This window comes from Montipora capricornis, chromosome 8 (genome assembly GCF_036669925.1).
Source record: "Montipora capricornis isolate CH-2021 chromosome 8, ASM3666992v2, whole genome shotgun sequence".
NCBI lineage: Eukaryota > Metazoa > Cnidaria > Anthozoa > Scleractinia > Acroporidae > Montipora > Montipora capricornis.
The window spans coordinates 6,037,514-6,059,767 of NC_090890.1; the positions used below are offsets into that span (position 1 = coordinate 6,037,514).

The window sequence follows — 22,254 nt, forward strand, 5'->3', positions numbered from 1 at the left end:
GTTTCTCATTATTACACAGAGTTTTTCTCAGTTTTTCATGTTCTGTTGGTTGATTTGGTCAATAAACTTCCTCAACAAAGTTAGCAAGCTGGTTCAGTCAAGAATATTAAATTGGGAGGGTATGATTGCATACATGTAGTGATGAGAAGGGTAATTTTGTTCCCAGGCTCTTTCCTGTCACCATGGTCTGGTAGCCTTGGAAGTAGCACTCTCTGTTCAGAGACTGGTGAAGAAATATGGTCATGAACTTCATGTTGTGGCCTGGGATGCAGTGTTGGATATTACGGAGACTCTACAAAAGCAAGTGGAGGTATGTAAGAAAGACAGTAGTGTTGTTTTGAAAGTTACAGATAATGCCCAGAAATGCTCCTAATTACTGTAGATGCACACATATTTCAATATGCCATCACCGGGTCCCCTTGCTCTTCTCCCCAACTTTAACATCAGTCGTGTCTCTGAATACAGGCAATTAACGGCACAAAGTACCTCCCAAATGATGCTCCTCAAGTAAGGAGCTGCATTTACCCTTAGCAAAAAATAATGCTAGCCTTTACCGTTACCTTATTGTTGGAAATAGGTAGCAAAGGCTTAGACTTAGAGGGACAGTTCATGTCTTTGTGAAATTGGGTTTGCATCTACAGCTGTAATTAGGTCCATGTCTGGACATACTGTAAGTGAGTAGAGAAAATAACTCACCTTTTGACACACGATAACAGTAGTTCAGTTGAGTGCCTTAACTTGAAACCAAACTAACGTGATGGACGATTCTTTCTTACTATCCAGGTATATTCGCCAGGTGATAACTCCTTAATAGAAAGCCTTCACAATCTATTGACCAGCATAGAGGAACTTTATGAGGCTGGCAAATTTAATGGACCAGAGGAAAGGTTCTTTGCTTTGGTTGAGAAAAGTGCAAGTATGAGACCTGTAAGTTCTTCCACCCAACTACCCTTTCCGATTCGTCCCCTCTCCGGAGACATCCTGTAGCTTTCCAGATGCAGTTTGTAATTGGAGAATGAAACAAGAGGTGATACAAAAGAAACAATGCACCTCGCCTTGATAACAATGGATGCTATGTAGGTCATAGGCACCAATGAAAATAACAGTCTGGAATAGCTGTACAGGATTACTCCCTCCCCAGGCAACATCAATGTTATCACCCCCTCCAACTCGTAAGTTTGATTCGCTGTAAAAGAGAAGTATGTTGAATTAACTGCCAAATTTGTGTATGACAAGAATGAGGTCTTGAGACTGATTAACAAAATTTTCAGTAAATAATTTAGATTAAGTTTATAGGCAGTGTCTCCACTTTAGTGAGTAAAAAAGCTTCGCATCACAAGACAAAAATTTGGACCGTTGGTTTGCGATTCCCCTTTGAAGAACGTACGGCTCTTTAAAGAATAAGAATCTAGATAGAGAGATACAAAAATAAGCTTAATCACAGTCTAAGAGTGGCAAAACGTCTTTACTATGACAAGAAATTCGAGGAATCCAAATCTAAGGTGAAATCTACCTGGAGACTACTGAATGAGGTTAGAAACAAAACAAAAGCAAAAACCAAACTAAACTCGACTTTTAAAGTAGATGGCCTGGAAATTGGTGATCCCATGGAAAATACTTCACTAATATTGGACCTAACCTAGCAAAGCGAATAACTTCCACTGTAGTATCTTCGCATACAGACTATCTCTCTAGAAACTTTCCCCAATCTACTGTATCTTCTTAACTCAGCTACAGAGGAAGAAATTATCAACATCGTCAGCTCATTCAAACCGGTTAAAGCTGCTGGACATGGATTTCCATGTCCACCATTAAACAATCTATTCACTGCATAGCTGTATCATTAATCCACATCATTAACCTATCCATCAATCACAGTGTCGTTCCAAAGGAAATGAAAATTGCACGTGTTGTTCCTACTTTTAAATCTGGAAATCAAACTTCTTTTTACTAACTACAGGCCTATTTCCGTTTTACCTTGCTTTCCAAAATTCCTAGAAATGATTATTTACAATCGAATTCTTTTGTACCTAAACAATGTCAATATTCTTCATGATAATCAATACGGCTTCAGGAGAAACCTCTCAACTTCCCTTTCTCTAGTTTATTTTTGTGACAAAATTTCTCTCGCCCTTGATCGCAGAGAATTTGCAACAGGAGTATTTATTGATTTGTCTAAGGCATTTGATACCGTGAATCATAACATTCTTTTTGATAAGTTACAACACTATGGGATCCGAGACCTAGCGTTGGATTGGGTAAAAGCTATTTTTGTCAAAGATCTCAATTTGTAGAATATAACGGCCATAGATCGCTCCCTTAGGTAATACGTTGTGGTGTCCCACAAGCAGGGTTTTCGTTTGAGGCCGGAGGCCGGACGTTTCGTCCTGTGGTTTCCCATTCCATGTCCGGTACTTTAATGGCAATAATATCATTTGAGGGGTTTGTTTTATTCTTTATTATTAAGTAATTACTTAAAGAGAATTTGAGTGAACGCCAGCCTTGCCTGGGAAACTGATTCTTGGGTTCCAGAAACTCTGCAAACAGCGTTTCTGAGTGGCCAAAAATGTCACGTCCAGCGCTTTCAGAAATATGTTCGCTACTTTGCAAAACTGTCGAAAACCCTGCACAAGGTTCAATTCTTGGCCCCCTATTCTTCGTCATATACGTCAATGATTTTTGTGACGCTTTCCGCCTAGAATCCATTTGATTTGCTGATGACACCAACTTATTTATTTCTGAAAAGGACCCAGTTACTTTGAACTAAATCTTAAAGAGTGAACTGTATAATCTCTCAGCCTGGTTTGCTACAAAAAAGGTTTCCCTTACTGTATCCAAAACTAAGTTTGTGATGTTTAGACACCAACAGAAAAAGACTCTGCTATGATTTTGACACGTCCATTAATAGGAAAGCGTTAACCCAAGTCTCAGAGACCCTCTTCCTCGGTGTTTTACTGGACGATTGTCTTTCCATGGAAGTCTCATATATCGCTTGTTGCGCATAAAATATCTAAATCTATTGGCATTATTTATAGATCCAGTTATTTCCTTTCTAAAACCTCGTTACGCACTCTATACAATAATTCTGTGGTTCTTCCGTATCTTTATTACTGTAATTTAGTTTGGGGATCCACTTACAAAAGTAACCTGAAAAGGTTAACAATGTTACAAAAACGGGCGATACGGGTAGTGATGCTTACACATACAGATCCAATATTTAAAGAACTTAAAATTCTCAAAATGAACAGTATTCACTTGTTACAACTAGGTCTACTCAATTTATGTACTCTTTTAGTACTGGTAATCTCCCTCCTAAATTTGACTCTTTTTTCTATGTTAATAATAGTATTCATAGTTACAACACGAGTCACGCTTCCTTTTTTTGGCTACCTATTTGCCGGACAAACATAAGGCAGTTTTCTAAATCCTCTCAAGGCCCTAAAATTTTCAATGCCCTTAGTTCTGAAATTAAAAATACCCCAACTCTAATATCCTTAAAACACAACTACTAACTTCTTCCTTTTCCTTTTTTATTTCCTCGTCGATCCAACTCTTGTGTCACACCTAACTGAACGCCCTGCTCTATATTTGTGTTATTCAATTCTTTCTGTTTTGGTAGGAATTCTAACCTTGTATAAGCCTCCTGATTTCTTTTACGTTTCCTCGCCATATATATTATCTTAACTTTTAATCATTAAATGTAAATTTATTGAAATGTGGCAAAATGCCATAAATGTAAAGATTATATTGCTTTGAATTCTCTTCTCGCACCATAGATTTAAATGTGTAAGAATGACTTTTTACCCAAATACGTATCTTTTTTATTCACAGGAGCATTCCCTTCATATCTTGGTGTCATTTAAGGCTCAAATGGTGCATCCTGCTCAAGTTGGCTGGCTCACAAACCTTCATAATCTGATGGAAAAATATTTCAGGTTCCAATGACCTACGATGTATCTAACTCTCGTGCGATCAATCATCCTTTTCACAATTTGCTCATACACAATGTATATTTAAACAACCGACCTATTCGTTTATCAAAGCGATACACCCATTGGTTTAATGAGACTTTATATGTATAAGTGTGCTGGAAGGCTTACGCTCTTTGCATTTTTTTCAGATATGAAATCCGTACCAGTGTAAGAGTCAAAGTTCTCAGTGTACTTTCTTCCTTACTTATCTCATATGGGCACTGGTATGAGGTATGATTTGCGAGTCTTAAGTCACGTTGATATGACACTGTAACATACAACTAATATCAAAACTGAGTAGGTGAACTTGGCAGCTGATGCCTTGATGGGTGATGGGGCAAGTGATCAGTCTGGGGGAAGAAGTTATACATGGCAATCCCGTGCAAGCGATCGCCACTAAAGGCATCTTCACACTAAGAAAATCCATGGAATACTAACTCCACCTTGTAAGCCATGGCTTGCATGTCAGATCATTAGTTGTATTTGTTTTCGTTTTCTTTTTTATATGTATCTTGTGCAATGTAAACTTCTGTTATGTTAAATAATAAATTAAAAAAAAAAGAAAACAACTCGACCTTGTAATTCCAAAAAAAAAAAAAGGGTAGAGAGGAAAGAAAGAAAGACAATAAGGCAAATAGGCCCTACTGTAGGCCAGTAAGCAATTGAATAGGACCACGAGGCTAGGAACTCTTTGCAAGAACTTCAAGTTCCCTTTTCTGTCAGTTAAACATAGGGAGACCATTGCCCAGCATTATCTCGATTGTCTAAATTGCTTTCAACCGGCAAATTAAAAGTGGAACAGAGCTGATAAAAGTGTAGAATGGTTTCGACACAATTTAACAGAGATGCTGAGAACTTTAATCCGTACTGCGATGGAACCATACAGCTGTAAGCGCCTCTGTTCTGCAACGGACAACGGCAGTGACAATGAAAATGTCTAATGAGTATGTTTAAATAAAGTGCTACTCTGAAATTAATTCGTCGCTTTCGAAGTGGACCATGTAGTACATCTTACACTGGTTTGTTGTTAAGTATTACCGTCACAAACCGATTTGCACGCAAAATCCCTCCATGGGACAATGCTAAAATTGACGTGTCCCATAGTACCACTGGGAATGTAGATTAATGGCATATTGGATACGTATTTAATTTCCAGAAACTCTGCTTGGGTTTCTGGGACTACCTTTATCAAACTTTCTGGAAATTCTCAAATTCAGCGGTCAGACAATTGGCAGTAGAGTTCAATTTACTCTCTAGGTTAAATTTCCGGGATTGTTTTGTAAGGGCATAACCATTCTTCCATATTATACATAACTTATGTTACATAAAGGATTTGTCTTTTATTTGGAGTATCAATTTCCTCGATGTTTTCAGGAAGAGCTACTAGAGTCAGCGGTGTTGCCCTACCTTAGTCATATATCTGAAGACCAAGATGTCACTGTTCGGAATGAAGCTGTGCAAATTCTTGTTGACTTGTGTGTCACGTGCGACTCTCAGAAGTGTCAAGATTTCCTCTATATTATTGAAAAGGTGACTCTTGTCTGATTCTTTTGTAGTCGTTTAAGTCCGAAACTGCTCATTGCTTTATCAAAGGTCGCTGTCCTTTCGATCTCCCAATAAAAATGAGTTTATTAACCAGAATTAAGGTCCCTCTTTAAAAAAAAGTAGTGAAACAGATCGGTATTTTTTGATATTGTGAGCAGCTTCTATTGTTTTTAAGTCTCAGTCATGGCTTCATGTGTTTAGTTTTTTTTTTTTTTGTCTAGGGTGTCGAGCCAATCCCATTATACGTTACGAGACCTACTACATACAATACAATACAATGCAGTGCAATGCAATGCAATGCAATGCAATGCAATGCAATGCAATGCAATACAATACAATGCAATTGCAATTGTAACACAATCAACGAAACGACAAAAACTGTTGAGAATCCCAACTGGTCGGAGGCAATCCAGTTGGATCTCCGGATCTCAAGGCAAGCGCCCTAACCACTGGGCCACACTGCCCACCTATTTAGGGTTGCCTCCCTGCTACCACAAGTCCTGGGACACTGTGTCCTAAATTCACGATATTCTAACACATGTCACATCCCACAGAAACTTTCTATCGGGAAATTACAATCAGTCCATTTTTCTGGACTTAGCCACGGAGGGGGAAATTATTCCTATTGCAAAAATCAATTTCAGTCTGGTGAAGCTGCTGGCTATGATAACATTTCTGTGTCTGTTATAAAAAAATCCATAAACATCATTTCTGCGCCACTTGAACACATATAATTAATTTATCTATTTTACATGGCATTCTCCCCTACGAAATGAAAATTGCTTGTTTAGTACCAATTTTCAAATAAAAAAAGTCGCGATCCTTGCCAAGGGGTTACAATCCCCGAGGCCACAATCCTCTCCAGAGGGTTACAATCTCTTACATGAGAGGTCCTTACCTATTTAGGGTTGCGCCCACTGGTTTCTATGGTAACCGTGCGCGATCAGAAGGCACACAACCCTAGTACAGTGAGTCTATGGGGCAAAGGGTTACCCGCATGGGAACACTTCATCCCCACCCGTATTTTATTTCACAATATTGACTAGATAAAGCAGAAAGTGTGATTTAACCCTTCATGATAGAAAAGCGAGTCATTGCTTGAGTCCATGTTAAAATAAGTCATGAACTGTAACAAATCCACAGATAGTGTACAATTTGCTACCATAATTCCCCATGACATGTCCTGGGACATGCTACTGAGGCGCCAGGTATGAAAGAGAGAAGAAAGGGAGGGAATTTGAGTGAAGATGCTTCTAAGGTTAAGTGTTTTTGCAATAAAGACAGAACTGGAATGACAGTATCAAAGGTCGGACTCAACATACTAGTCGAAAGCACGAGGCGCCTAGAATGTGATTGGATAAGGTGCATGGAGTGGCGTTCACCCGAGACAAGGTTGCTCTGTGACAGAGAAAGCCTACGCTCAAATGCATATCTCTCGCAGAGGTCATGATTGTCACATCAACGTTAATTTATACTGGTTTATAAATTGGCTGTTGAATGGTTGGTTTGGCAGTTATGCTCCAATAAAGCGGGATCTTGGACTGTTTTACCAAGCCTTTACGCCGTTTGTTTTGTTTTAGGTGATAAGTAGGCATGTTGAACTCCAAGGGAAAGGCTCACAACTTCTTGAACAACAACAGCAGGTAAATCATGTTTAACTTTCAGGACAGCAAGGAAACCACAGTTTCTTTAAAAGTGTGTCAGTTTTGGCCAAATTTTTCTTCTAGTGTGTTTCGAAAACTGAGGAGATTATGTTCTACATGGAGCTCTAAGTTCCCTGTCTATAATTTTGTACGTGGTTACATGAAATTCTCGCGACACGTTTACTTCGCGAATTTCGTGTAATAAGGTACATTTGAGGTACATGAGCGTAATTTGAAAATACTGATTGACGTTGCATGTTATTATCATTTTACGACTATTCCGAGTCGTGTCCCTGTCTTTCTCTCTGTCACAAATTTGGTCATTCCACGTCGTTGTACGGAGGAAACGGCAACAATTTATCGAAATGTTAAACGCGTGTTCGGGACGTGCACTGTGCTTGTTTCTGTGCATCGAACCGATTTTTTTTTTCCTGTGGCGTTATCTTTTTCGTCGACACCGTCATTGCTCAAGGCCCGGACAAACAGCTTCAATATCCTTTCAAGATGTTGAATAGTGATGTTAAAACCGTTTACCGCCCCCTCCCCCCTCCCCTCCCCTCCTATCAACATTGTTGAAACATGTTGAATCGAGTTAGAAGCGTTTAAACTTTGCTTCAACAACCATTCAACGTTTCCATTGTTACCACGAATGTTGAATGAAGTCTAAGCCGTTTGGCCCCCTTTCTCTCTCAACATGATAGGTATGCGAGTGGGTACTAATCGGTCTCTCAATGATGTATCCATGTCCGTATCCATAGTAACATCCGCCTGGGACTGAATACCAGGCCTCTTGTGAATCTTTGATGAATCAAATGTTGGTGATGTGTTGAAACTGTTTGCCCACACCAGCAGTGAACATTGTTCAACATCGTTTGACATCATTCAACAAACGTTGAAGCCTTTAAGCTCCCTAATACACCAGGCCCCAGTTGTTCAAACGATGATTAGCGGTATCCACCGGATAAATCACTATCCAGCGGATAAACACTAGCAAAATCAATTGAGTTGTCCAGTGGATAATGATTTATCCGGCGGATAGCGCTATCTATCGTTTGAACAACTCGGGTCATATATGTCCAGAATTGTAATTGAATGCATAACGTTTTTGATAAGCGACTGGTCCACAAGTAAAGATGAACAGTTGCATTTTACTCTCACCACAAAATGACGCTAACGCTTACTGTTCCTTCATTGCTATCTATGGGCAAATTTCAAGGAACATTTCGATCTCAAAATTGGGCATAAGCGCAAACATTGTACTTGCGTTGTCGGGTGACTCTCGAAATAGGCCACTTCGGAAAATACCATGATACCCTTTGTTTGTCCCCCCAAATTTTTAATAAGCATTGTTTCCAGTTTTTCTTGGGACTTACAATGGTCCCAAGTAAAAACAAAAGGAATGCTTATTCAAAATTTGGGGGTACGAACAAAGAGTGTTATGGTATTTCACGAAGTGGCCCATTTGAGAACGTGCCTCTCGTTCTACTATTTGCAGTTAGTGCAAGAGGAGAAAGAGTTGAAAGATGTGAAGACTGCTGTCAAAGGATTGGTGCAAATTTTTAAGGTAGCGACGAGTGATGAACCCAATGTAGTGTTGTTTAAATATTGAAGAATGTATGATCACATCTAGAACAAATTTAGGTATAATTATAATGATAAAACGAACGAAAAGAAGCAGGTAACTTGCTGACTGTTTACAAAATGCCGCTCTTGGGTTCAATTCAGGACTGAATACAATATACAAAGCCGATTTGACTTTTTGGTGGTCATAGCGGAATCCGACCCCAGACTATCCACTTTGAAATCCTTTGCGCGATGCATTCTGCCTCGTGATTCAGACCTAACTCACAATGAATACCAGCACTAAAGAGATGTATTTTTATTAATGTGATTCGGGCATATTCAGAAAAAATCTGAGTGCTCCTAACATAAATAGAACCAGAAACCCATAAGGGTTGAAACGTGTAACGCTCGTTCACAGCTTCCGAATATCCAGTGCGAACTGATTGGTTGAATGTTTCAGTGCTAAGTACCATATTTGGAAACCCCTCGCTCTTGTTGTTCCAAATATGGTACTTAACAAATTGAATATTCAGAAGCTTGTTTCCTAGCAAACAAGGGGCCGTTACACGTTTCAACCCTTATGGGTTTCTGATAGAACCTATCAGCGCACCTTCAGATTAATAGCTCTGAAAGTTTTCTTGGCAGCAGGGATATTAAACTAGGTCCAAGGAACAATTGTCGAAGCATTGTTTATCTGTACTCTTATCTTTGTCTTCAGGTCAAGTTGTTTCGTTTACCGCACAGTCATGCTGTCAGGGCATTCGAACTCCTGGTTTCTCATATCAAAGCTCATTATTACCATGGTTTCAGCACCTACATTGCCAGTATCATCAGAATTGTGGTAAGCTATTTTTTCTCGTAGACACGTGCACATGACGGTGGTTTTCAATCGAGTTTCGTTAAACCAATTAAAATGATAAGGTATTTACGGGTTTCTTTGAAACTCTTTTTGAAAAGGTATGAAGTAGATCTTCTGAAAATTAGTTTTCTTTCCTACGACATGGCACTTAAGCCGATTTTGCAATTCGTACAAAAAAAATGCAGGCCAATCCCTGATGAAATTCGTGTCCTTTTATTTCAAAAGTTACTTTTTGTTTAGAAACAGAACAGGAAAACGCATGCTTGCGAATAGCCCATTTATTGTTCGAGTTTCTGTGTAACTTCGTTTCAAACTGAAGGCTGGTTCACACGAGCGACTCAAACGCAGACGCCAGCGCAAGCAAATATATGTGTGAACTACCATAATGCGAACGCAAACGCAAGCGCAAACACCGACGCAAGAAATGGAAAGATTTCCATGTGCTTGCGCTTGCAATTGCATTTTTTTCCTGCGTGAACCGGTGTAACGCAAACGAAAGGTGAAAAAATACTCATTTCATGCCTCTAGAGTTGACACCAAGATGGCGTCTTCTATCACGTCGAAAGTAATGCTCTCAATCACCAAGGTACAATTCTCATACTAGATTATGGTGATCTCCTGAAATTGTCTTTTTCGAAAGCTTTCTCGAAACCGACTCGTTTGGGTTCAGTTCCATTATTACTCTGTATTTGGCGCCGTCGTCTTTTCGCCGAAGGCCAAGATGGAGAAAGAACCTCAACCCCAGCGCATGTACTTCGTCCGCCATCTTGGGATACTCCTCAGTTGCGCGTGTGTATTTCAATGTGCTTGCGTTTAGGTTGGACGCGTGAACATCCTTGCGCTTGTCTTTACGTTTGCGTTGCTCGTGTGAACCAGCCTTCGTGAGTTTTCGTGGAAAACCCGAAAAATGGACATGAGTTTGATCTGCATGAAAATACATAAGTCGTTTTTTTTTTTTGGATGGTTTTACACATCTGTGAAGCAGAGCCGAACAGCAACGCACAAATGGAGTATTAGTGGCTGCAGTTTACGTTTGTTTTGGTTCTTATAAGAGAGATTCAATCGTCACGTTTACGGCAAACGGCAAACGAGGGACTAAAATTTTCGTTTTGCCAAAAATCGAAGAAACACGTTTGATGTGAGCTCATTTCTTGCGTGTTAGCAGCAGGTATCAAGTGACTTTTCAAAAGAAAGAGACCAGTTAGAATAACGTAACTTTCACACTTTTATGACAAGCAGCAACCTACCGTTTTGCGTTTGCCGTTTCACTTAAACGCGATGCTTAATCTCTCCGATTGAGAGCCGCACAACTAATCACAATAGATCTTTCTCCAAAATGGCGGCAACGGATTTGAATGAGTTAAACTAGAACTGAATGGAAAACTGATACCAGAAATAGAAAGAGCACCTTTACTTTGGTAACCCTGCAAAGTTTCAGCGTATTAGGTGTTGTATCAGCTGAGAACATGTAAGTTGAAAGTTGACAAATTTACAGACATTTGTATGAATGGGGGTATACTGACATTTTCTTGGCCGATTTACATCTGATGTGCCGAACTTTGCAAGGTTACTAAAGTAAAAGAGCTTTTTCTATGTCTGGTATTAGTTTTTAATTTTAACTTATTTGAATTTTTTGGCCGCCATTTTGGAGAAGGGTCTATTAACTTTGTAATCTGTGGCTCTACGGCTCTGGCTCTGGAGAATGTTGCGCAAGTTTTCTGAGCAATCAGGTCGCGTTGGGCAATGAAAGATGACTTTTTACAACATCCCTTTGTTTATATCGCAGACGTTTGAGTGTTTCCTTAGTCTACGCTGCGACTCCAGCTTACGACTTGGTTTTTGCAATTCTGGTGAAGAGGGAAATGATTCGAAGTTTAGCCGCTACTTTACTTCCTGGCACAGGTAACCATTGTTTTCTCATGCTTTGTGGTGCTGGGTGAGATTGTGAACTGTAGAAATGGGCTGGGAGGGGAGGAGAGGGTGGGGCTAGACTGAAAATTTCATATAAGTTCTGTCGACCGACAATGATTTGAATTCGAGTGTACGTTCAAACAAGAGAGGATGAGGTAAGAGAACGGATCCCCCATTTATGGGCTACTTCCATTGATAGTTTTTAAAATCTAATTTTTGCTATAAAGCTATTTTAGAGAGGCACCTGATTGGCAAGCTGTAATGACGTAATGAAAATTGGGAACGAGAAATTAAAGTAATTTTACGAAACTAAAAATATATTTTTTAAAACGATGATGCGGCATGGGCATCCGTTCTCTTACATAAATACATACACTCTTTATGGAGGGTAACACTAAATAGCTAAAAGCTAATAAACTTGTGGCCCTCAAAAAGTAGAAAAAAAGAAAAAAAATTACAGAATTCAAATATGTAAAAACTATACTATCAAATCTGTAAATTCGAATAAATATGAAATTAAATTAATATCAAGCTCAATACTAAAGTGATTTCAACTAAGCTGTTCTTTAAAAACTACATTAAATAAACTCTCCTTAAATACAGGAAGAGAATCTTTACGTCTTATTTCTAAAGATAACTTATTCCAAAGTTTACAAGCTGTAACCAAGAAGGACTTTCCACCTTCTGTGTCACGTATATACTCAGGGCAAACTAAATTAAATTTAGCATACCTAGTATTTTTAGAATGGACTTGACTATTAAGAGTAAAATATTTGATTGAATAATTGGGTATGGTACCTTGAATAAGTTTGAAAACTAGAGAACAACTGCTTATCTTATTTTTTTCATAAAAAGGAATCCATTTTTACTTCTTAAATAATTGTACAGATGGCGAATCTCTATCAGCAGACAAAATAATCCTAGCCGCCCTTTTTTGCAGTTTCAATACTCTGTTCAAAGATTCGTTAACACAACATGACCAGATAACACTAGCGTAGGTTATTATAGGATGAATTATCGAATTATAATATAACAGTCTTTGCCTAAGAGGCGGATAAACTCTTACCTCATCCTCTCTTGGTTCAAACGAATCGTTTATTCCACTGGCCCTGTTCTCTTTTTTTATCCTTCACTCCTTAATCTATGTTGAGCTTGCTCCTGACTGAGTGTCTTTTTTTGGTATTTCAGTGATGTTGACAAGTCGTCCTCGCATCTAGCTGCTATTCAGTATTCGGAAGTGTTTGAAGTGATTTTAAACTGTCTGCAATACGTGAGTTTTCCTCCACTTCTTTATATATTTATATTTTATTTGCTGTACGAAGCTATTACGCATACCACTAGACGCCGTTTAATTGTTTCATTGTTCTTCATTATCTTAGGAGTGGGACTGGACTGTACTGGAACATGTTTTAAGAGTGCTACCAGAAGTCCTGCAAAATAAGAGCCTAATATTGTCAGCTAATCCAGCATTGAACACTATGACATCAGTTCTCTGTCACATGGTAACGTATGCATCAACGTGTACTTTTCCCACGCAGTTTCTGCAGATTTTAAAGATGTATTTTCCTTTTTTGAATCTTGTAATGGTACATTATTACATTATTGTAATTGGATTCAAGCATTTACTTCCGAGTCCTTATCAATATACGGCCACTTGCATTCGAGTGCATCGGTGTCTGACCTTCACAGTTCAGGTCCCGCAGTATTCAAGAATTGTTTACATAATGGATTGTCTCAGGAGAACATCTCCTTTTGATCGTTATATACTGAGGTGTAACATAAGTTACAGCAGTTGAACGGTAGGGTCCCCCCCTTAAGCTGCCCCTTGATGGATTGGAAATACATTAGCACCTCGAAAACGGCAAGCCATGTGGTCGTTGTTATTTAAAACTCTGCTCAATTTTTTTTGCGCACTTAAAGGTATAATATAATATGGTTTTTAATTACAACACTTTATGTTTCTTGCACCCTCTAGTTCTTCTGTTTAATCTGTGGACGAAAAACCGCCACATACCAGTGTTGCTTGTTACTCAGATGTTGTTGAGTGATAAAGTGTATAAAATGTTCATATGTTTGAACTGTGAACATTGAAATACATGAGAGTTGGAATTTATCTCAGGTACGCAGAAACTTAAGCAGTTTCGAAGGTTTGAACGGGATTCGAACCTTACCCTGCGATCAGTTGGTTTCTCCTACGCTTCCCGAGAGATTAACCACTGCTAGCATGTGCGAAGTACGGCACACCCCGCGTGATGCATTTGATATCACTTCGTCTTACTTCGCGGTAAAAATATGGAATTTGTCACCCAAACGCAGAAGTTACCTAACTGAACGCATGCGCAAACGCCAAAACAGGTTTACTAACTCGTTTTGCCTGTTCAAATTTAATTTATTCGTCCTTGGGGCTGGACGGCGGCTCACTCAAACAAACTGACGGTTGATCCGATGGAGAAACCAACTGCTCGCAGGGCATTCAAACCCATGACCGAGCCATTGCACTGCACTGCTCTGCCAACTGAGCCAACAAGCCAACTGGGAACTGGTCACTTGTGAGTTTTATTTTCACTAGGCTTTCTTCGCTACCGCTTTAGTTGCTGCTAAACTGAGATGATCTCCAACTCTCATGTACTGATGGCGTTGTCGTTCCACTGCAGATTAGGTAGACCACTTCAAGGTTTACACCATTATTTTTCACTTTTCTACGGCGATTGAAATAGTCAAAGAAAAGGACAATTGACTGTTTCAGTAAACCAGTAACGGTATTTTGTTCTTTTATGTTAAATGTTTAGGTTTCAGAGCCATCTTGCATTATTGATCTCCGTGGTGTCCCTCCTGGTGTGGGTAGAATAGGCTTACAGGCCCTTATATTCCCAGTAAGTATCAACTATCGTGTCTCGATTTTTTAATCTCCAGTTTACAAAATTTACCTCCCGGGGGCTCTTTGTATGTCGCCTGTTCTCTTTTATACCCTGGGTGTGCTTTTCTCAAAAGTTCCGAATGGAACATTTCAGGTGTATTTTGGGTGCCGTATCTCCCCTGTTTCGTCCGTCGAAAGACGTTTGAAGGCATGGAACCTCCGGGCTTTCGAGAACGTGCTATCCAGTTGTTTCGGCCTTTTTAAAGCGATTCCAAGAGCCCACGGTATATCAGAATGACTTAGTTTTCGACTCAAATGATTTTTAAAAGGTGTCATCGTTAAGTTAAAATTCCCACTAAATGTAGTTCATGATTTCCAGGTTTTGACAGTTCTTGCTACGTATCACTCTAATTTAGACAGAGGAAGACAGGTAGGTGTTTTGAAAATTATAAACATATGTAAAGACTTTTCTGGTGACCTGAAAAAACTACAATCATTAGTTCTTTTCATCCTTTCGTAATGGTTTAGTCCTTTAAGTAGATGTCAGTTGTATGTGAAGTTTAATTTCGCCCTTGCTTAGTTTCGCATTGCATCGATTAGTGATTGGTTTGAAATTCCGCACCACTTAAAGTACTACTATGATCAAAAAGCCACTTCCTTTTTTCTTTCGATTTTGAAAGTATGTTTGCTTAACACCTGACTGGCAAAATTTTGGGCTTTGATTTTTATCCAAAGGCTGTTTACTTTGAGTGCAAGTTTTTGATTTCACGGTCCGCCATTACTCATGTTCAAAACTGACCGATTGGACCTCAGAGGGTTAGCCGGTGTGGCAGGCGTTAAAAGGGGAGGGAGGGAGGGAAAACGGGAGGGGGGACTTGCAAGAGAGGGGAGAGAACGCCTGCAGTAAAAACCTCTTGTTTTCATTTCTGCGGCCGCTGTCGGCCGCAAAATTGCGATTGGCTAAGACACAATGAGTAATGTTTCATATTTTAAATACAAGTTGGCGGCGGACATAGACGCGTTGGCGAGTGCTTTGAGAGATTTTAACCTTACCAGTGAGAGAGATATTGTTTTGAAACCAGAACAAGAATCAACCGTAAGAGCTCTTTTAGCCGGAAGAGATGTCCTAGCGGTTTTGCCGACTGGATACGGAAAGAGTTTAATTTATACACTGTTCGTTCGTGTGAAGAATTTCGAATTACGAATTTACATTTCCCAGCAAACATTCCCGCGTGCGTCGGTTAAATTCTGATTGGTGGATGATTTGACAGATAATGGGCCCTTTGCAGGATAGTGATCACATGGTACAAATCCGCCATACTGGGACGCAAATTGCGCACTGGGACATCTAAAACAAAGCTAGTTAATCTTAATTTTCTTTGTTTTCTTCCAACGAAGAAGACTTTAGCACTTTAAGGTTACATGTACGTCAAGCCTGGTGTTCCGCGCGCTCTCCTCTCCACAACTTCAAGTGAAACTTACGGCCATTCAGTCTTCGCCCAAACCTAGAAATGAAGTTCCTGAATGTGACTGAAAAAAATCGTTTCCGTGGAAGTAAATTAGCCGGCATCCTTTGATCTTCCAAGAAAATGAAATGGCCCGTTTTCATTCAGGGAAAGTAGAAAACTGAGTTTATTTCTGAATGGATTGTTATTTTGCCACTTTAATCTTACTTTTTTTTAGGGGGAAATTGTTAATGGCCAAGTCCATTGGGAAGGAGGGAGGGAGGAGTGGGGATTTGTGTGTAAAATGGCCTCTTCTCAGCCAGTCTGAGGTTGCCACTTAATTGTTGCTTGCTCGCACGTGCTTGGCGCTGGCTTTAGGTTATGATTGGCTCATTCTTTTGCTTGCGTCTGTTGTGATTGGCCCGGCAAACTAATTACTTTGGTTTCAGTTTGAAAACTGGTCTAATTAACAAACATGTTGCCGTGCGTCTGTTTAGTGATAGATCACCGATGACGTTTAAAGATGGTAAGAACAAAAAAGGGGCTCACGAGGCGATAGCCGCGATTGTGTCACTAATGTTCTTACCACATTTTGACGTTTTCTATTTGTTTTATGTAATAAAGAATTAAAAAGGTTTTAGGGTTTTATGATGACGCCAGCTGTGCGTCTGTCCTCTAATAGATCATAGGTGAGGGTAAATCAAAACGTGTGCATCATTGGGCTTATTGCATAAGACGCTTAGATCACGGAAGTACTTTTCTTTGCCTTTGCTTTTTGCAGTTTGAGTTAGTGAGGACTTTAGAGCTTGGTTTAGTCACCAAGTGTGCTGTGGGATGCGTATCCTCTTTAACCTTGTGCACCATGGAAATGCAGGCAGTCATGAAGAGGTGAGCTCACATTCCTATTCTATAAATATGGCCTGAACCATGCTGTATATACATCTTGTGGCGTCCTTTGTGAAAAATGTGGAATCTGCAAGTATCATTTCAGTCAACGGTCTCGTCTTGTCTGACCATCAGTGGAGGTACTCTGCAGTGCCAGGTTAAATGCAATGGAACAATACTGTTTGAGTGATATTGAAATTGTAAATTGACTGCCCACATGGTTTTGAAGTCCAGATAATACGTCATTATAAGAGACGATGGAAAGCCACAACTTTCCTATGTCATCTTTATTCGTTTGGTCTTGAGGTTTTTTCGTGATGTCTTGGAGTTTTGTCATAGTGTACTGTGGCAACATTATTATGTGGTGTGGTTTTGTCATTATCTGGTGAGGTTTTGTTATTATGTGACGACTTTTGATGGTTACATGTTGTGTTTTCATCATGATGTGCTGAGGTCTTCTTTTGACGTACTGTGTTTATAATCAGATAAAGGGAGAAACTCGACGTCACAAAAGAACCTCACCACGTAAAATGTAAACACAGCATGTCGAAGGAAGACCTCAACACATCATGATCGAAACAACGCGTAACCATCAAACCTCGTGTCATCATGATGGAAACACAACACGTAACCAGCAAACCTCATCACATCTTGATGGAAACACAACACGTAACCAGCAAACCTCATCAGATCAAGATAGAAACAAACAACACGTAGTCAGCAAACCTCATCACCTCTTGATGGAAACACAACTCGTAACCAGCAAACCTCATCAGATCAAGATGGAAACAAACAACACGTAATCAGCAAACCTCATCACATCTTGATGGAAACACAACACGTAACCAGAAAATCTCGTCACATCATGATGGAAACACAACACGTAATCATGATTTGATTTGAGGTTTGCTGGTTACGTGTTGTGTTTGTTCCTCTCATGATGTGATGAGGTTTGCTGGTTACGTGTTGTGTTTCCATCATTGATGGATCACGTAATCATCAAACCTCGTCACATCATGATGGAAATGCAGCACGTAACCAGCAAACCTCGTCACATAGTGACAAAACCTCACCACATAATGACAAACCACACCACAAGACAAAACGTCAAGGCCAAAAGAATAACGATTACATAATGAAGTTATGGCTTTTCATACGAGACCCTTGCAACTTTTTACATTTGTTTCCAGTCTTCTCCCTGCTCTTCTCGTCCGCCTGACCCAGCTCTCCGCCACCGTTTCAATGGCAGCCCCAATGTTGGAATTCCTCTCAGGTGAATTTACTTGCTTGCCTTCTGTCCATAATGAGAGACTTTTATCTGAGACAAAGTTTATATATTGTGACATACTCCTTTTTCTCTTGATAGGGTTGGTTCATTTGCCTCACTTGTACGCCAGTTTTCAGGACAGTCAATACAAAAGCGTGTTTGCTATTTGCCTCCCTTACACTGATCCATTCAGGTGATTTCATTTTACTTTAAATGGGTCTCTCAGTGATGTTACATTAAAGCCTGGTTTTCACTAGCGACGCAGGCACAAGAGCGCTTATTTCACCGTGAAAGCGGGCCTGACGCAAGCACAAGCGAAAGGATCAAATTTTTCCTTTTCCTTGTGCTTGCACTAATGCTTGCGTTCGCTTGCGTTGTTTGAAAACGGGACGGGACGTAACGCAAGCACAACACAAGCTGTGATGTTTGTCCAGTTAAAAATACCCTTTCCAGATTTCACTCGAAGCGCCGCGTTGTAAGAGAGAACATGGAACTAGTGAATCTTTGTCTGTGCGTCATGTGCTTGTGCTTGCGTTATGGTTCGTTTTCACTTGACACGAATCTCTTGAACTTGCATTTATGCTTGCGCCGGTGCTTTCGTCGCTAGTGAAAACCAGGCGTAACCAAATTGTGAAAGTCCTTCAAATTTCGTTGTTCTATGTTCTGCTGTCAAAGCGATGTGGTTCTTCTCGCACTATCATCATGTCAATATGCAGCTATTGTCGAATAAAACAAAGAACTCAAACTTACAATCAAACAAAGTTTCTGAGACAAATAAACACTGGACCATGTGACCTTTCATTAAAACAATAGAGTTCCCTCCTTTGTGAGCAATAAAATGAGACCCATTTGTGTCCAGAATTTGGTTATGATAGTCAGGCTCATTCATCTAAATACTGTGACGTCATTATTCCAACAGGTATTCTCAGTACACGGTGACCCTTGCCTACCACGTGATCGCTGCGTGGTTCGTCCGATCACGTCTGGCTTACCGCAAAGCGTTTGTGGGATTTGTGAGCAAGGTGAGAGAGGCGGTACAAGTATAATCATCGTTGTTTTCTTCTTACATTCTTATTTCGTTGATGGGTCATATCCTGTCGTTGTTTCGCGTCGAGTGTTTTTTTCCTTACACGGATTTGAAAAGGATAGCTAAAAAAAGATAGGGTGAGTTTGACATTGTGGGTTCTACAGCGAAGTGTTACTGAACAATGAAGAGTTATGAGTCGGGGTCGAAAATTGTTAGTTATTATTCGAGGAGAGTTGAGGCAGCCTTTTCCTCTCAGGTATTTTAAGGCGACAGGAAGGCGGGTTTCAATTTTTTTACCGATGTTATTTCCTGTTGGGAGTAGTCATTACCTGGATGAGTAACCATCTATCGTAGGCTCGTGGGGAGCAGAGAAGGATAGGAGCACTGCGTCTGTTCTAGTTTTTGACCCTGGTCCAACACTTTCGTCCAGAAATGCACCTAATTAGAAATACTTGTAGTGGTCCCTTTCCTAATTTTTAGTTCGGCCCGAGTTTCAATACATTCATGGCATCCCGCACCAAATATCTGTGCTTCTTCAATTTAGCCAAGAGATGAATACGTTGATCGAGGGGAAAAAAACTGACTTGTCCTTTCTCAGTCTTTGGTCTACCTACATTCTCGCAGGGTCTGAAATCAAGTGCAGTTATCCCAGAGCGTTATGACTCCAGACCAGACAGCCCTGCCTTAGCAACAGCCAAATCACATAGTAGTATTGCCAGTAACCAGCCCTCGCCCCAGACTGGACATCGGTCTATTTCGCCCGTTTCCAACAAGGAGACAGAAGCAGCGTCTGAACTGCATTCTGAGATGAGTGAAGTCTGCATAGACATGATGGCCAGATATACGTTTGCTCCCTGTATGTCGCAACCAAACAGGTGAACATTAATTGTTAAGTGTGTGAGAGCGTTTATCCTGAAATACCTTACTTTCTCCCCGAGGTGTACAACTAGCTTTTATTCCATCTTCATCATTTGTGACGTGATTCATCCCAGTTCTGGATACTCTTTTTCAAGCCGGGTCAAAGTATAATGAGGATGACATGAAATCGGACGATAGCGAGCTTAAATAAGCAGAAGCGTTTTGGGGCAAAGGACAACGTAACGAATGCGACTTCTTCTATTCCTAAGAAACGTTGCTGCGCAACCTGACGATTAAATCGTGTTCATAAACCCACAAATACACGAGGTATCTTGAAAGCATGTTAACAAAAAAAGTGCCTAATGTATGGTTAGCGTCCGTCTTGAAAACCTCTGATTGCGTTCAACATAAGGAAAACGCAATTTTTAAATCTTGGGTATCCTGTGCATAAGGTGAGCTTAAGCATTTTTCGTTTTTCGTTCGTCTGCTTTTTCAACGCCATCATGAATTACGTCATACGTGCATTGATACGTCATTTGCGCGAAACACAATCACGCACCTCCTGATTGTTTGTGTGACAATTTACACCAACACGCTGATCTTTGGCAATGTAGCCTCAGTGTCGGTAAATCGCTATCCAGCGGACAGCGCTTATCTGCTGGGGAGTGGGGGAACAGGGCTGCCGCAGAGGTAAGGGAACTTGTCTTCCGCCATCAGTGTTGTCTGAGTTTGGGTGAGTTTGTTATAGGGTGAGTTTGTTATTTCTCTACTCTGCTCCGAGATGTTTTTCTGCAGGTACTCCAGTTTGCCCCTCAGACCATAAACCAACATTTGACTTGATTTGCGGTTCTCTTATCAATGTAGTAATTATCCCTGTCCTTGTCGTTCATCCCGAGAACAACTCAGAGGTGATGTACTCTTCGGAGAAAGGTTCATTAGTAACTCGCACCGCAAAGCCCATAATGCAGGCAATCAAAGACAGTGTGTTCAGAGGTAGATTTTAATGAGCTATACATGTACTTACGACTTGTTTTCTTTTATTATCTTCTCTAGGACTAAAGCTGTTGAGTTCATGTTAGCCAACGGCCACTCTCGGACCTGGATGATTAGTAACACTATTGTAACGATAACCACATCAGGAACATATATCGGCTTGGATGGAGTGTGTGATAATTGCCTTTCTCTTCGAGAGCGAAAAGTGCACATTTCACCACATGACAAAACAAAAGTTGGGAAAAACTTGAAGGTAAGAGCCACCGTAGCGGCCGACTCCACTGAGGCGTTAGTCGCTCATGCTTCCAGCGATCACTCTCAAGGCTCTTGCAATGGCGGGAGGGTCTCTGCAAGTTCGCAGACAAGCTTGGATAAAACGGCTCTTCAGAAGACTCACTCAGTCGATACAGCTAAGCTAAAATCAATGTCCGAGGTTCGAAATAGCATCGCCTCTGAGCGACGAAACAGCGAGCCCATGACTACCACACTTAGTCCTCAGAATTGCCAATGCGTCTGCCAAGGCTGGGCTGAGATCTTTATACGACGTCCCAGCGGAAATATTTCGTGGATTATGCGAATTCAAAACCGAGAGACCAGAACGTGTTTAGACAGTGACGTTATGGCAGTGGTGGATGATCCGCAAATTGGAGAACGTGAGTTGACTTCCATTTGTTTTCTTTGCTAAAACTTCCAGCTTATTGACTCCTGCCAGTTACACACGAGTAAGTTTTCAATTTTATCTTCCTGGTATCAAACCGTTACCCTGGTCCCAGTTAGAGGTTCTAGTCCAAGGTAACCAGAGGTTTTTCTCTTGTCGCCGCTTCGCGACTCGTCTTTGGCGCTTCGCGGCTCTTTCGCGGTGCAAGAAAAACCTCTGGGACCAGGGTAGCAAACCATCAAACACATGTTTATCGTTGACAAGTCTCTTCGCTCAAAATACGGCGTGCCAGTTTTTCTTTGTTTTTTTAGCAAGATTGCAAAGGGCAAAATTGCTAGATGGCAAAAGTTCCTCATGGGCGATTGATCCGTCAGGAGAAAATATGTCAAAGATCTTTAATTGAAAATGCCTTTTTTCCAGAGAGCTCACTTGGTGGCATTTCTTACTTAGGGCATAATAATGACCCTTCTGAAAAGCGTTCTTTGTAGCGAGAGTGCGTTCTTTGGGGCGCATTTCCCCAACCTTTCCGATTACATCCCCACTGTGGGATATGAGTTCGGCTAAAAAACATTACAAAATTGCTTAGGCTCGCAAGAAATACTTCTCCAAGCTGCTCTTGGTCCAATCTACATTGGTCAAGTCCAGTTGAAAGCCGCATGTCCCCAATGTATATGCGCTCGGTCCGTGCACCATAACCGAGGGCCAAATATTTTCCTGTCCGGCCCGACCTAAGCTCAGTCAATAAGGATTTTATCATATGAGCTCTCAGAAG

At 40.5% G+C, this 22,254-nt stretch overlaps 2 protein-coding genes across 4 annotated transcripts in view; one reads left to right on the forward strand and one right to left on the reverse strand.

The window, feature by feature from the left end:
- Nucleotides 1-22,254, reverse strand: part of LOC138060557 (methyltransferase-like protein 22) — a 342,269-nt gene that overhangs the window by 238,378 nt on the left and 81,637 nt on the right. The gene's annotated exons all lie outside the window — the stretch shown is intronic.
- Nucleotides 1-22,254, forward strand: part of LOC138060555 (tuberin-like) — a 56,476-nt gene that overhangs the window by 14,983 nt on the left and 19,239 nt on the right. The window contains exons 12-30 of the mRNA XM_068906380.1: nucleotides 167-310; nucleotides 784-927; nucleotides 3,832-3,935; nucleotides 4,121-4,202; nucleotides 5,346-5,501; nucleotides 7,097-7,159; nucleotides 8,655-8,723; nucleotides 9,441-9,563; nucleotides 11,368-11,483; nucleotides 12,681-12,762; nucleotides 12,872-12,994; nucleotides 14,282-14,365; nucleotides 14,729-14,779; nucleotides 16,576-16,682; nucleotides 17,870-17,952; nucleotides 18,046-18,139; nucleotides 18,866-18,968; nucleotides 19,598-19,848; nucleotides 20,885-21,477. Coding sequence (XP_068762481.1) covers nucleotides 167-310; nucleotides 784-927; nucleotides 3,832-3,935; nucleotides 4,121-4,202; nucleotides 5,346-5,501; nucleotides 7,097-7,159; nucleotides 8,655-8,723; nucleotides 9,441-9,563; nucleotides 11,368-11,483; nucleotides 12,681-12,762; nucleotides 12,872-12,994; nucleotides 14,282-14,365; nucleotides 14,729-14,779; nucleotides 16,576-16,682; nucleotides 17,870-17,952; nucleotides 18,046-18,139; nucleotides 18,866-18,968; nucleotides 19,598-19,848; nucleotides 20,885-21,477 — 2,572 coding nt within the window. The remainder of the gene's footprint in view (nucleotides 1-166; nucleotides 311-783; nucleotides 928-3,831; nucleotides 3,936-4,120; nucleotides 4,203-5,345; nucleotides 5,502-7,096; nucleotides 7,160-8,654; nucleotides 8,724-9,440; nucleotides 9,564-11,367; nucleotides 11,484-12,680; nucleotides 12,763-12,871; nucleotides 12,995-14,281; nucleotides 14,366-14,728; nucleotides 14,780-16,575; nucleotides 16,683-17,869; nucleotides 17,953-18,045; nucleotides 18,140-18,865; nucleotides 18,969-19,597; nucleotides 19,849-20,884; nucleotides 21,478-22,254) is intronic.